This window comes from Neophocaena asiaeorientalis, unplaced genomic scaffold (assembly GCF_003031525.2).
Source record: "Neophocaena asiaeorientalis asiaeorientalis breed wild unplaced genomic scaffold, Neophocaena_asiaeorientalis_V1.1 scaffold143, whole genome shotgun sequence".
Classification (NCBI taxonomy): Eukaryota; Metazoa; Chordata; class Mammalia; order Artiodactyla; family Phocoenidae; genus Neophocaena; species Neophocaena asiaeorientalis.
The window spans coordinates 1,334,510-1,348,902 of NW_020175536.1; the positions used below are offsets into that span (position 1 = coordinate 1,334,510).

The window sequence follows — 14,393 nt, forward strand, 5'->3', positions numbered from 1 at the left end:
CTATGTCAAAAATGAGATTTTGTATGAAAGGAAGTTCACGTACATTATATCTTCACTTTAAGAGTTACATTTGGCATAGTTTTTCAGCTTTATATTTAGTTTTCATACAAACATGCCTGCTTTATTGAGTTAAAAAACATTCTAGGTGATGAAATGATGGATCTTACGTTTTTTGTTTTTCCTTAGAAAAGTATGTGAGTGAGCTCTTGCTTTTTTCTCCCTTCTACTGCCCTCACATCTATGAGGTCATGCACCACTGCATTTATGTTCAAATAACCACATTACCTAGAAATTCCCTTGAGTGAAAAATATTCTATGTAGAAATGAAAAATGAGATCTTTTTAACTTCATATACTGGGAAGGTATACAGTGGGAAATACATTTCTAGAACAAGAAGCAAATTCAAACACTGAAAGATGGAAAAAAGTGACATACTAAAATACTGTACACATTTGTTTTATTTTCACAAATAGACCTTCCACAGCAAACACTAGATTTAAAATTTTTATCCTCCTTACCCACAGTATCCCTGAACATACATTTCAAAATTAAATACATTTTGGTTAGTTGAGTAGGAGAGTGCAAATTGCCTCTGGAAAACTTAGCGTCAAAGATAGATACCGAGTTTTCCTTAAACTTTAATCATCTCTGAAATGTGAACTCCGCAGAGGGAAGAGACAACCTATTATTCATAATTCAAACGCCAATGCTACATATTATGTGTGGCACATAGTTGGTATGTAGATGTTTCAATAAACATATCTAGGAAAGTCTCCATGATTATTAATCTAAAATATAAATTAGAAGACACGGCAGCAATCTCTTTCTAACTCTTAACCTAATAAAATTAAACCTCATCTTAGTAATTTATAATTCCTTCTTTCCCTAAGACAATCAGTGATTCCCCACCTTCACTGCATTTTCTGTACTACTTGGTGAGCTTTAAAAAATCCTAATGCCCAGAACATATCCCATACAAACAAAAACAAAAAACCCCAAAACCCCCAAACAAGCAAAAACCACCACAGAATATTTGGAATGAAAGGCAGGAGTCCAAGATCCTCAGGTGATTCTAATGTGCAAAGTTTGAAAACTTTCTAGTAACATCTAGAGCACGAAAAGAATGAAAGACTTTCTCCTCTTCTCAATCTAGCTTGTCATTCATTCAGAATTTGGGGTACATTAAGCCTAGCAGACCTCAGTATCATCTCATTAACAACAAAGTGGGGTCTATCTGTTACCTGGAATATTTCTATCACTAATTTATTAGCACAAGTTTGCTGCAGATTAAGGGGGGGGGACATGGGGGGGACCCAAATCACTAGTACACATCTTTAATTTCCCTAGTATTTTTCTGTCTTTGTAGTTCTCTACCCTTCTGACTATTCCCACTAATTTTAGCTCACTATTTAAACAGTGCTATTTTCCAAAACCCTTTCCCCCTCTACTTTCTTTCCAGAGAAACCCCTCCACACACATATAGTTTCATTTACTACCGTATCCCTGTTCATGCCTGAGTTCATTAGTGCAGATTTCTTTTACACTTCACTTTTATTTTCATTTGCTTACTATTTCATCTCCACCTAACTCATAGGCATCTCAAATTTGATACAGCCAAAATTATATTCATTATCTTTCCTTGAAATGTTCTAGCTTTCCTGTAATTTGTCCTAATCACACTACCATTCTCCACAATAGAAATCTTGGACTTCTTCACTGCCCACCAAACTATGCATAAATCTCTCCTTAATCAGTCTCCTGTTCTCTATCCCAACTGGCATTGCTTCAGTTTAGACTAATTTCTGACCTAAATTTCAGTTCAACATTTATAGAGCACATATGATGGGTAAGGCACTCTGCAAGATGAAGAAGAGAACATAAAAATAATTAGGATAGTCCTTGCTTTCAAGGAGCTATTGTCTAGTTTCTGGAGAGAGATGCTACTATCTACTCTTCCCGCATCTGGTGAAAAATATTTACATAAACAAAACATGACTCTGTATGTACTCAGAGTCTTTACTGTGTTGGTTCTCAAAGCATGGGGCATGGCCCCATGGGGAGGTGTGGCTCATCACCAGGGTCTGTGAGATCAACACTATTTTCATTACACTACTAAGATTTTATTTACTCTTTTCACTGTGTTGACATTTGCAAAGATGATGCAAGAGCAATGTTGGGTAGAACTACTAATTTTAGCACAAATCAAAGAACTGGCACTAAACAATAATTTTGGCATTGTATTCGCCACAGCCACACTCAGTAAGAAAAAACAAAGCCGCTTGTTTGTTGGCCTCGATGAAGCAGTAAAAATCATTAAATCTCAAGCCTTGAGTACACATCTACTTAATACTGTGTGACAAAATGGGAAGGACACATCTGTAAAGTACGTAACAAAGGACAATGGTCTTGATGCACAAATGTTTGACTTGTGAACTGAACAAAAACCATTTCCTTCAAAGGAACACGCTTTTTATTTGAAAGAACTTTTGTTAGACTACGACTATTCAGACTTAAGGTATTTAGTCATTTTCCTAATGAGCTTGTCCTGATTCTCAAATGACATGGGCCTTCAAAGAGCCGACAGTAATTGCTGCCAATGATAAAATTCAAGTGAAAGTTAAAATTCTAAAAAAAAAAAGTTATCTCTTTTGTGAGCTTTATAGTTTCCCAATATAAAGGTTTTCTTCTATTGAGATCGAGTGATATTAACAAACGTAATCTTTTTGATATTGTATAAAGAAATGTCAAATTTTACAAGTGTGTATAAGTCAATACAATTAACAAGTCATGCATGGGTAAAAGAGTCATTCAAAGTTCAAAACAAACCAATGAATTTCAGTGGAATAGCACTCAAAAAAAAAAAAAATTGGTTTACAGGCTTGAACCTTGACTAACTTCTGGGAATTGGCTTTGGGAATGTTCTCTATGTTACTAACCGATAAGATCGTTTTGTATGACTAGGGCACTGAATCCTGCTGCAGAAGTCTGCCTAGATTGTGTAAACAATATGTTTTATGGTGAATATCTTGACTAGCTGAGCAGGCACAAAGTGTCTGTGTGACCAATTCCAAATAAAAGCCCTTGTCTCTGAGCCTAGTTATGCAGTTTATTGCTGGAGGAAGAAGTGTGTTTTATGTGATCACAAGAAAAAACTTTGGAAGCCTGAATCTGGATTTCTCCAGATTCCCCTGTAATAAACCACAGGTGTAATTACAACTGCTTCTGAATCTTAAATCCTTCTAGTTAATATGCAACCACGTAGGTGGTTCTGAGGTCCCAGATTATGAAAAACTCAGTAATGTTTCCATAATCCACACTGCAGCTAAATTTTAAGAAACTGTATTTGCCAAGCTGTGATATAGTGTCAAAGAATAGCCACACATTGTTGGAAAGGCTATTAAAATTTACTCATTTTCCAACTGCATATCTGTGTAAGGCCAGATTTTCTTTCCCACATACTTCAATCAGAACAATTTATCATCACAAGTGGAATGCAAAAGTAAATATGAGAGTTAAGCTGTCTTCTATTAAGCCAGAAACAAGAGATTTACAGTGTAAAATAAAACAATGCCACTCTTTATAGTATGTTTTTTAAATTTGGAAAAATATTCTTCATTGAAATACTTATGTACACATTTAATGGGTTTCCTGGACCAAAAAAAATTGAGAACCAATGCTTTAGAAGAACAGATGGGCAGTAAATTGTTATCAATACCTAACACAATAGCTATAACTTGACTATAACACTGGTCCCAATAACACTGAGTGTTCCAACACAAATTTGTAATAGATACGCCAAGATGTTTTTTCTCTCAGCTCTTAGGGGGATCAAGAGTAGCTTGGGACAGTAAAAGACCCCAGATTAGTTGCCACCAACCCCACCAGTTTATCTCAGTGTGTTATATATGTATTACTATTTTATTGTGCATATGTACTATGGTATGTGAAAGGTTGGAAAGCACTGGCCTAGTAGAACCACCTTGTAGCTACTTACCCTGCTTCAAACATCCAAGCCATTCTTCACATTACTATCATGTGAAATGTACTGAACAAGTGACATGAGCTATGGGTTATACTGAAAATCTTTGGAATGATGTTACCATTATTTTAAAGGACTCTCTAAAAACATTAGTACATTTTTTGATGTCAGTAATAATTTCGAATTTCTTGTTCATTTCTTTTCTAACTGAAGTTCAAAATTAATATGAGAATTACAAGAAGCACAGTTTATCTCGTTCCATGGCATTAGTCAAATTATATTTTCAAAGTCATTTTCCGATAGTGAAGTGAAATGGTAATTTATCAATGAAAATGTTAAACCGTAACTAAACTACAAGTTTTTCCCCCTAAAGTATTAGTGAGAAAAAAACATTTACTAAGTATAAAAGAAAAAGTTTATCATGGCCAGTATCTATTCAAAATAAGCCTTCATTCATTCAGTAAATATTTGAGGGTTCACTGAACAAATCAGGGAAAAAGTGGGAAGAGAAAATGGTTTTGATACTGCATATGTTAAAGTAATCATCTTTGAGATGTTTCTTCATCAGTTAATTTTGAATATACCTACCTTATACAGTTTTCCTGAGAGGATGAAATGAAATATATTTGCTATGTCTGAAATGTTACTGCATTTCATTCCTTTCATTCTTTTTTTAAAGTTGTGTTTAATCAGTAGTGTGGCAATTATATTTACTAATGATTTTCTAGATAAAAGAAGTGTTATATTTTAGCCACATATGGGTTAAACAGCTGTTTGTAAATTAGTTTAGGAACCCTTTTGTTTCAATTGGGAAATGCATTGCAAATATCTTAATCAATCTCAGAATAACACTGGTTTGTAAACTGTGTACTGGCTGTATAATAAAATACTAGGTAGGTAACAATATCTAAGTATAGTTACCAATGTAAATCCTAGCCTGTAATGGGACATTAAAAGTGTTTGCTGAAATAAATTTAACCCGAGGCCTTTAAGAATTTCTTTTAAGTGTCTTTTAAGAATTTCAATAGGTGATACTCAATTTACTAACTAGAAATATCTTATTCATAAGATACTGTATCTCAAAGATGATGATAAAGAAAATACTAATTAATTTAACGGTTAATAAAACAATTGATAAAGTGCTACTCATCAGAATACAGCAGCTAAAGACTGGCAATTTAGAAAAATAACAAAAGTTGTGTAACTTTCAAACAACATAGGTTAAAAAAGCAAAACAAATAACTGAAGCCCACCGTGGAGCAAAAATCAGTTAAATTTTAGTAATGATTTCTTTTAAAAAAATAAGCACACACAAAAACATGCAAGAGTTCTAGCAGGAACATAAGGTCTAAGAATTAGATACTAATCCTATCACAATTTTTCATCTAGTTTTGATCTTTACATTGATCTCTACGTCGATCTAAAGACTTTTTTTAAAGTTCAGAGAAAAGCAAATTACTAAAGAATCCATGAATAACAAAAATTAAATGGGGCAGATTTATTCACAAAGCAAAGGTTAGCAAGTGTTTAACCTAGTGTGTTAGCAATAAAGCTAAATTCTGCCTGTGTGTAATTTGTGGTTTTCAGGAAAATGAGAAAGGGCAGAAAAAAGGAGAGGAAGAAGAAAGTAAACGAGAAAAAATAAAGTGGAAGACAGTAAATAAGCTTCTTTTATTCCTTCAGAACATGATGTTATGAACTGTGTAGCAATGCCCCAAGATAATCATTATGATCCATTATACTTTTACAGCGTTTCTGGTATCAATCCAATGATACCTACTTTCAGTATAGGATGGATAGACACAGAAACCACCACCCCTCGCCCCAGACAAAAAAGTAAAGGCTATGAGGTATGACCAAAGGACCAAGAGAGTTCAGAAGAGACATCTGAAGACAGTAAAGAGAGGTATGTGTTGAGGAAGCTGGTAGAGAAGAAGACTGCTATGAAGAAATAATATACAATCCAGGCTTTAGAGAAAAGAGTATAATTTTCACCGTGGCTGGTGTGGTAGGCAAAACAGACACTCAAAGATGCCTATGTCCTAATCCTAGAATCCCTGAAAACCTGTTATATGGTAAAAAGCATTTTGGGAGATGTAATTAAAGCTATGGACCTTACAGATAGGGAAATTATATCTGATTATTTGACTGGGCTCAATCTAACTAAAATACATGAACCCTTAAAAGCTGACAATTTTCTCTGGCTGTAATTAGAAAGAAGCAGTGGGAGAAGTCAGAGAAATTTGAAGCATGAGAGAGACATGACCCACCATTCCTGTAGGGGACCATAAGAAAAGCATGAGAATGCAGACAGATTCTAGGAGCAAAGACTGGTGCTGACTGAAGGTCAGCAAGACAATGGAACCTCAGTTCTACAACCACAGGGAACTGAATTTGGCCAAGAATCTGAATGAGTTAGCAACAGGTTCTTCCTTAGACTCTCCAGTAAGGAACACAGTCCAGTCAACACTGATTTCAGGAGCCTACATAGAGTACCCTGCTAGTCATACAGATAATAATTTTGGTTATTTAAGACTGCTAAGTTTGTAGTAATTTGTTAAGGCAGCAAGAAAACTAATACAGATGGCAAGTTTCAGGAACAACTATATTTCAAAGCAGCCAAAGCAAAGGATGTGTGGGTAAGGAAGAATGGAAGAGTGGCTAGGGATGAAGCTGGTAAAGCAGGTAGAGCCTAAGTTACAGAAAATCTAAGACTTCATTATTTAAGCCATGGAGAGGTGCTGAAACTTTTCTTTACAGTGGGAGAGATGAGTTAACAGCAAATGGCAGCAATGTTGTTAACTGGGGATGAGAGGGAGACCAAGGCAGAGAAATTGGTTAAAAGTGTATTACAATCATCTATGCAATAGATGATGAGAGCCTGAACCAAACCAATGAGAATGAAGAGACAGAGAAAACCTGTAAGTTTTGGGGATATTTCAGAAGCAAAACACAAGTCTTGGTTCCTGAGTGATGCTGGAAATGACAGAGCAGTCCTAGATGACTCAAAGTTACATAGTCTTGATGATCAGGTGGATGATGACGTCTAATGATCAAGGAACAAAAGAAAGGCATTATATTTTGAGGAGGTTAAAAACAGGAAGGGGGTTGTTCCCTGGTGGCACAGTGGTTGAGAGTCCACCTGCCGATGAAGGCGACACGGGTTCGTGCCCCGGTCCGGGAAGATCCCACATGCCGCAGACTGGCTGGGCCCGTGAGCCATGGCCGCTGAGCCTGCGCGTCCGGAGCCTGTGCTCCACAAGGGGAGAGGCCACAGCAGTGGGAGGCCCGTGTACTGCAAAAAAAAAAAAATTAAAAACAGGAAGGGGGAAGTATACTCTCCTCCTCTAATTTTACAATAAATGGAAGACACAATTAAGAGTTTTTAAGCAGTGAATAAGCACACAAAAGAAACCTCCATTTTGTTAGGCTCTATTACCTCTGCTGTTGCTTTCTGGATAGGCAAATGTAGGCTTATTTGGGGAACGTCGCAGATCACTATTAAGGAAAGGCTTATCAGGTGGATATATTACATATGAAGATGAGGAATCGTGAACCATATTTCCATTAGACTTTGATGGTTCTGCTAAGATGTTCTGAAAAATAAAAATACAGAAATTACCTTTCAAAATTTTAAACCACAAATAGCATGTGTATATATACATATGTTCCACTGATGGAGGCAAAAACTAAAGTCCATTGACCAAACACAACAGAATTCAATCATTACTTGAAAATAATAAAACTTTTAAAGCGTTTCATATGTCTAAATGTAGCCATATGCCAAATACTATAAAAAGGAAATAATGTTCACACAACTTGAATACAAATGCTGCAGAGATACTTAAATATGGTACTCACAATGAATATTGTGAGTATAGTTTAATTAATTAGTTTATTATAAAATAATTAGTTTAATTTATTAATATAGTTTATTTTAAAAATATGTACCATAAGATATATATTCAGAAAAGTAAATATTATCTTTTTACAGTATCAGAAACTGCTAGAAAATGACTAAATTAATCTTTCCCCAATCAACTACACAATTCCTGAGTATCTAACAAATGTCCAAAACTCTGGGGTATATAGAAAGAAAATAAGGCATATTCCTTGTCTCAAAAATTTTACATTTAGTTAGGGGGAAAAAAGGGAGAAGCCATTAGAAAACATTAAAGCTTATCAAACACATAAATATAAAACTTTATTTCCACACATACACCATTCTGCATTTGTCATACTGTTCAATTTGGGATTACATTCCACATGATAATTTTCAGTGCAGGGGATGCTAACTGTTTTGCTTTTTGTAGGTGACTTCCTTTTGGTAGAAAGACCTAGAGTGGGAAAAGCTCAGGTAGAAGATATGACTGCTAGCTGCTCAAAACTCTAAGACATCCATTTTTCTTATTCAAATAGCCACAGTAAACTAGGTTCTCAACTCTTACCTTTGGGGAACTATATAGTACCAGAATATATACCAGAATAGTACCAGAATATATCTGACTATAAAGTACCAGAATAACCTGTGTCCAGAAAACTAAAAAGGAACAATGAATATTTACAATACAGTAAACCGCCTCCTGGAATAAAACGCCATCAAAACCCATATTGTATCTAAATCTTATTAAAAATTGAAGACTATATTTCCATGTTAAAAACCATGCAATTTTCCAGTTGATTTAAGAAAGCAAATACAGGGCTTCCCTGGTGGCGCAGTGGTTGAGGGTCTGCCTGCCGATGCGGGGGACGCGGGTTCGTGCCCCGGGCCGGGAGGATCCCGCGTGCCGTGGAGTGGCTGGGCCCCTGGGCCATGGCCGCTGAGCCTGCGCGTCGGATCCTGTGCTCCGCAACGGGAGAGGCCGCAGCGGTGAGAGGCCCGAGTACCGCAAAAAAAAAAAAAAAAAAAAAGAAAGCAAAAAAAAAACATAAGAATACCCCAAAAAAAAAAAAAAAAAAAAAAGAAAGCAAATACAAAACATACACTATGGCTGTGAAAACTAAAAGAGAGGGCAAAGAGCTTGGAAAGGGTAGGAGGTAAGTCTCAAAAGCAGTACTTAAATCCATGCTACTCTACTGTGAAACGTGTGTTCACATGCAACAAGGACTAATAGTTGGCATTTTTTCAACTTTTGGGCAAACTGACATCAAGTTTTGGAGGTGGCTAGAAAATAGGGTGTTTTTCAATTCTTAAAATATATAATACTGCCAAAGCTCTTGCAAAACACCATGCATAATCAACCACATAGCTTAACTTTAAATATTGTTCTTCACAGAGTACCTCATGTCTCCATACAACCTACTAGAATCCTATCATTTAACAACTACCATTCAAAGAACAATGGTTAGGGAGCATTTAACATATCTATGAACATAAACCATGAGCAAATTCACTTATGATTTTCAAAAGGAATTGTATTAGTATTACCAAACACTGCACAGATATTAACAGAAGGATTATGCATAAATAATTTACCAAAACCCAAAAGAAAAAAAAACAAAACACCCAATCAAGAAATAAGAACAAACCATCTTTGCTAAATTCATTGCCTGCTAGCTCTTGTAAAATGAACAGTTCAATATTTGTCTTTCAACAAAATTTGTTACGTATACATCATCAAAATACTGCTTGGATCAGTTGACAAATTAAGAAAAGTCTTAATATAAAAATGCAAGTTATAATGAGACTTTTTTTGAATAGTAATTCTAAATATATTCCATTTTCTAAGTCAGTCACCTCATTTTGAATGTCAGGGTTTAAGCAATGAAAGCCATTGTTAACTATAAATGTTTTGGATCAATGTCCTCATTTGCTGCCAGAAGTCTGAAGCAAAGAACAGGAAGAATACATAAATCAACCCAAAGCAAAAGGAAGAAAGAAAACAAAATGGCTTTATAAAAATTATTTACAAGAACTATTTTGAAATAAAATTAAACCAAGAAATAAGAAACTGATAACTCAGTTACGTACACATAGTGTCTATTAAAAATTGTAGAGGATAAAATGTGGTACCTACACACGATATTATTCAGCCTTAAAAAGGAGGGAAATCCCATCACGTGCTACATAATGGATGAACCTTGAGGATATTATGCTTAGTGAAATAAGCCTGTCACAAAAAGACAAAAATTTTATGATTCCACTTACATGAGGTAAAGTAGTTAAATTCATAGAAACAAAGTAGAAATATGGTGGTTACCAGGGGCTGGGGGGAGGTTGCAAAGGGGAGTTGTTTAATAGAGTTTCCATTTTGCAAGATGAAAAAGTTCTGGAGATCTGTTTCACAACAATGTGAATATGTTTAATACTACTGATCTGTACATTTAAAAATGGTTAAGATGATAAAGTACTAGGTAAACAACTAAAGATAATAAGAAAATAGTGAGTTGTCACACCAACCTGACCTCCAGTAGAATCAGGGCAATCACATTCTATGTGATTAACTGAAAAATTAACTAGCTTTCAAAAGAACCCACAAACCTACTTGCATCTATTTTCACACACATAACACAGGGAATGAGCTTTGTATAACAGACCTATCTCCACTTACCTACTCAAAGTCTTGGTTGTCCTTTCTAAAGGACATGATATCCCTCCAGATGCCATCTATTTCTCCCTCCCTACTAGACCTTGCACACTGCCAATTTGGAAGGAAAGGAAGGGAGGGAAGGAAAGAAAGGGAGAGAAAGAGGGAGGGAGGAAGGGAGAAAGGAGAGAAAGGAAGGAGGAAAGGAAGGGAGGGAAGAGACAGCAGGGAACAGAGAAAGCAGAGGGAGGTGAGGAAGGAAAGACAGACTTTTCTGAACTTTAGGGACTCCTCTCCAGCTCCTGTCTCATTTCTCAGCTTTTATAACAAAGTCCCTCAAAATACTTGTTTGTAATTGCTGCCACTTCTTAATCACCTTCCCTTTTAATCCCCTCTTCAATCCTCACCAATTCAGAGAAACAGCTCTTCAAGTTCACCAGTGACTTTTACAGGGCTGAACTCAGTGACCTCCCAGAAGCATGTGATACAGCAGATCACTTCATCCCGATACTTCCTTCAGTGGATGGAACACAACAATCGGATTTTCCTTCTAACACCCAGGTGTCTCCCTCAGAATCTCCTGGGCTCTCTCTTCTTCCTCTTTCTAAATGCTGGAGTTCCCTAAAGCTTAGCCCTTCCTCCTCTTGTCTTCATCTACATGGATACCTTTGATGATCTCATCAACTCTCAGGGCTTTCAAAAAGCCTCTATCTGCTGATAACTTTCAAGTTTAAATATGTTATATATAGCTCTCCCTCTTGAAACTCTATATTCAAATCAACCTTCCTACTCGCTGTCTCCACTTGGATGTCAATATGAGGACCCCAAACTTAACATGTCTATAACCAAATTCTTGAATCTATTTCCCAAACCAACTCCTCAAAGCATACCACAATAATTGGCACCACCACCTACCCAGCTGCTCAGGCCAAAACCCTTGCATGAGTCATTTCTCATACACATCTCACATCCAATCTTTCAGTATACCTGGCTGGGTCTCTGTCTTTACCATATATACAGAAAGTCTTCAACTTCTCATCAATTCCATTAATTCCCTGCTTGACACCACTGTGATCTTTTTGTCTGGACTACCATAATAGCCTCCTAACCACTTCTGTCGAGGTCCCCCAGTCTGTTCTCCAAATAGTAGGTGTTATGATCCTTTAATAATTCAAGTAATGCCCCTAATCAGAACCTTCCAATGGCTTTCCATCCCAGAATAAAAACCAAAATTCTTACCATGACCCCACATTAACTGACCCCAGGCTAACCCTGACCTCATCCCTTACCAGTCTCTCTCCGCCCCACCCCCATATTTTCCAGCCATACTGACCAACTTTTGGATTTCTAAAATGCACAGTACACTGTTTTCATTTGCTATATTTACTCTGCCTGGAAAGCTCCCTTCCTCCCACTACTCAGTTATCTACTCAAAAGTTTGTCAGTGAGGTTTTCCCTGACTACCCTATCTAAAGTAGCACCTTTTGTCACTCTATCTCCTTACCCTTTTAAGAAACACTATTTCTACCTGATATATTTATCATCTCTATGCCCTGTGGAAAAATTAAAAATATATTTAGTTTTTGTCCCTGAAAGAGGTTTAAAAACTCTCAGAATTTTTAAGTGATAGGAGTGTCTTTGTTATGGTAATAGCGGGGGCCCTGGATAGCTTTAGGATGAGGGCAGATAGCCAGAAAAACCTACCAGGCGATTAGAGGGTTAGAAATTTCAGTCCCACCCCGTGCCCTCAAGAGAAGGAAGAGGGGCTAGAGATTGAGCTCACTCACCAATGGCTAATGATTTAGTCAATCCTACCCACATAATGAAACCTCCCTAAAAAACTCTTTGTTCAATGAGGTCCCAGGAGTGTCCAGATTGGTCATGGAAGTCCCTTTACATCTTACCCTGTGTCTCTCTTCCATTTGGTGGTTCTGGAGTTGTATTCTTTATAAGAAAAAGTTTAAAAAAAGTTTTAATTGTAAGTGTAGTGTTTTCCTGAGTTCTGTGAGTCACTGTAGCAAATTACTGAATGTGGCGGGGGAAGAGTCAGAACTCCTTAATCTACAGTTGGCTGGGCAGAAGTACAGCTTCCTTGGGGACATCTGGGACTTGCAGGTGGCAACTGAAATGGGGGCAGTCTTGTGGGACCTAGTGTCTTAACCTGTGGTGTTTGCACTATCTCTAGGTAGTGTCAGAATTGAATTGTAGGACACCCAGTTGGCATAGAAAAATTGCATGTTGGAAAAATATAGTCACCCCATTAAGGGTTTAAGTTCCAAAAAGACACTCAATAAATATGTTTAATAAATCTGTTGAACGAATTAATTATATAAATATGTTACAAAACAGGAAAACTGCATAATGCTTATAAAACTGAATAATCCTGTTCAATAAAGTTACTATAATCTCTTAGAAGACAAAAGCTTTTGGTTTCTTTTGTACCAAATAATAGCACAAATGTCATAGGGAGGCTGTGTAGAAAGAGTTAACATCGCAGACTCAAGGTCTGCCTGCAAGGTTAGTTCTTGGCTGGTATTTCAGAACTTGAATTTTGGGAAGGTTCCAAATATTGTCACCATCAGAGTCAGGGGTCTCCAAGACCATCCCCGGGTTCAATGATTTGCTTGAAAAACTGACAAAACTCAGCACAGAGTTATACTTACAGCTATGATTTCTTACAACAAAAGGATACAAAGAAAATCAGAAAAGGGAGAAGCTACAAGAGATCAGGCACAAGCTTTGAAAATTCCTCTCTAGGTCGAGTCATACAGGATGTGCTTAATTCCTCGAGCAACTAACAGAGACAGCTGTGTCAAGTGGCGTCTACTAAAGAAGCTCTTTAGACTCAGTGGCCAAGGTTTTTATTTGAGGCTGGTTATATTCCTGATTCCCAGAAGGAAAACAGGTGTTCAACACTGTTTGCATAAACAGTTTAAGCACAATAAGCCACTCTTTCCTGATTTAGGTTAAAGTTCTAGATCTGTGTAGGAAACTGTTTACCACTCAAGTTCACAGATGCCAATGAAGAGCTAACCTTGCAAACAGCCCTTTCTAAAAATAACAAGTCATCTGGAATTATGGAAGATTTCAAGAGAGAATTATTTTCTGTCTTCAATGCCATATGCATCCAATCATGGTACCTGAGAACTATGGAAGGGCAAAGGATCCTTTAAGCATACTGTTTATGCTATCTTCTCTCATATTAATACTAAAAACAATCCATAAACCTCAAACTCACCTTGCACTTTACAACCTACACTTTCATTATCTGGGTTGATCTTCACAACATTCCTGACAAGTAAGCAAGTAAGAAAGTATCTCCACTTTATAGTTCAGGAAAACATACTTGGATTTATTTTTAGAACAATGAACATGGTATCTTAGATTAGTTAGCACATTGTTTTCTCTAAGCACACTCATATTCTCCTTAAATTATCACAAGAACCCTAAGAAGCAAGCATAGCAAATATTACTGTCCCCATTTTGTAGGTGAAAAAAGAGGCTAAGAAAACATAAACCATTTGCTTCAGGTTTCACAGCTACTAAGGTGCCCAAGTCCAGCTCCTAATCCAGTCCTCTTTCCAAATATTTTTCTGACTAAAATGATATGATTCTAGGAAAAACTTTCAGGATTAAAGGCAAAATGTTTAACCTGATCACTTTCTTTCCTGGTAGCTTTAGTTGTTAGGGCAAACATCCTACTTAGGAACACTTATAACTCAAATATTTTTTATTTATTTATTTATATTTTAAAAAGACTATTGATTGATTGAGGCATGCAAGCTCTTCGTTGTGGTGCCTGGGCTTCTCTCTACCTGTGGCGTGCGGGTTTTCTCTTTTTCTCTCTCTGGTTTGGCGCATGGGCTCCAGGGTGTGTGGGCTGCGTA

At 36.7% G+C, this 14,393-nt stretch overlaps 1 protein-coding gene across 1 annotated transcript in view; it reads right to left on the bottom strand.

Annotated features, from left to right (window-relative positions):
- CEP57 (centrosomal protein 57) overlaps positions 1-14,393 on the bottom strand; it is a 44,603-nt gene that overhangs the window by 24,413 nt on the left and 5,797 nt on the right. Inside the window, exon 2 of the mRNA XM_024731301.1 lies at positions 7,419-7,575. Within this exon, the coding sequence (XP_024587069.1) occupies positions 7,419-7,575 (157 nt within the window). The remainder of the gene's footprint in view (positions 1-7,418; positions 7,576-14,393) is intronic.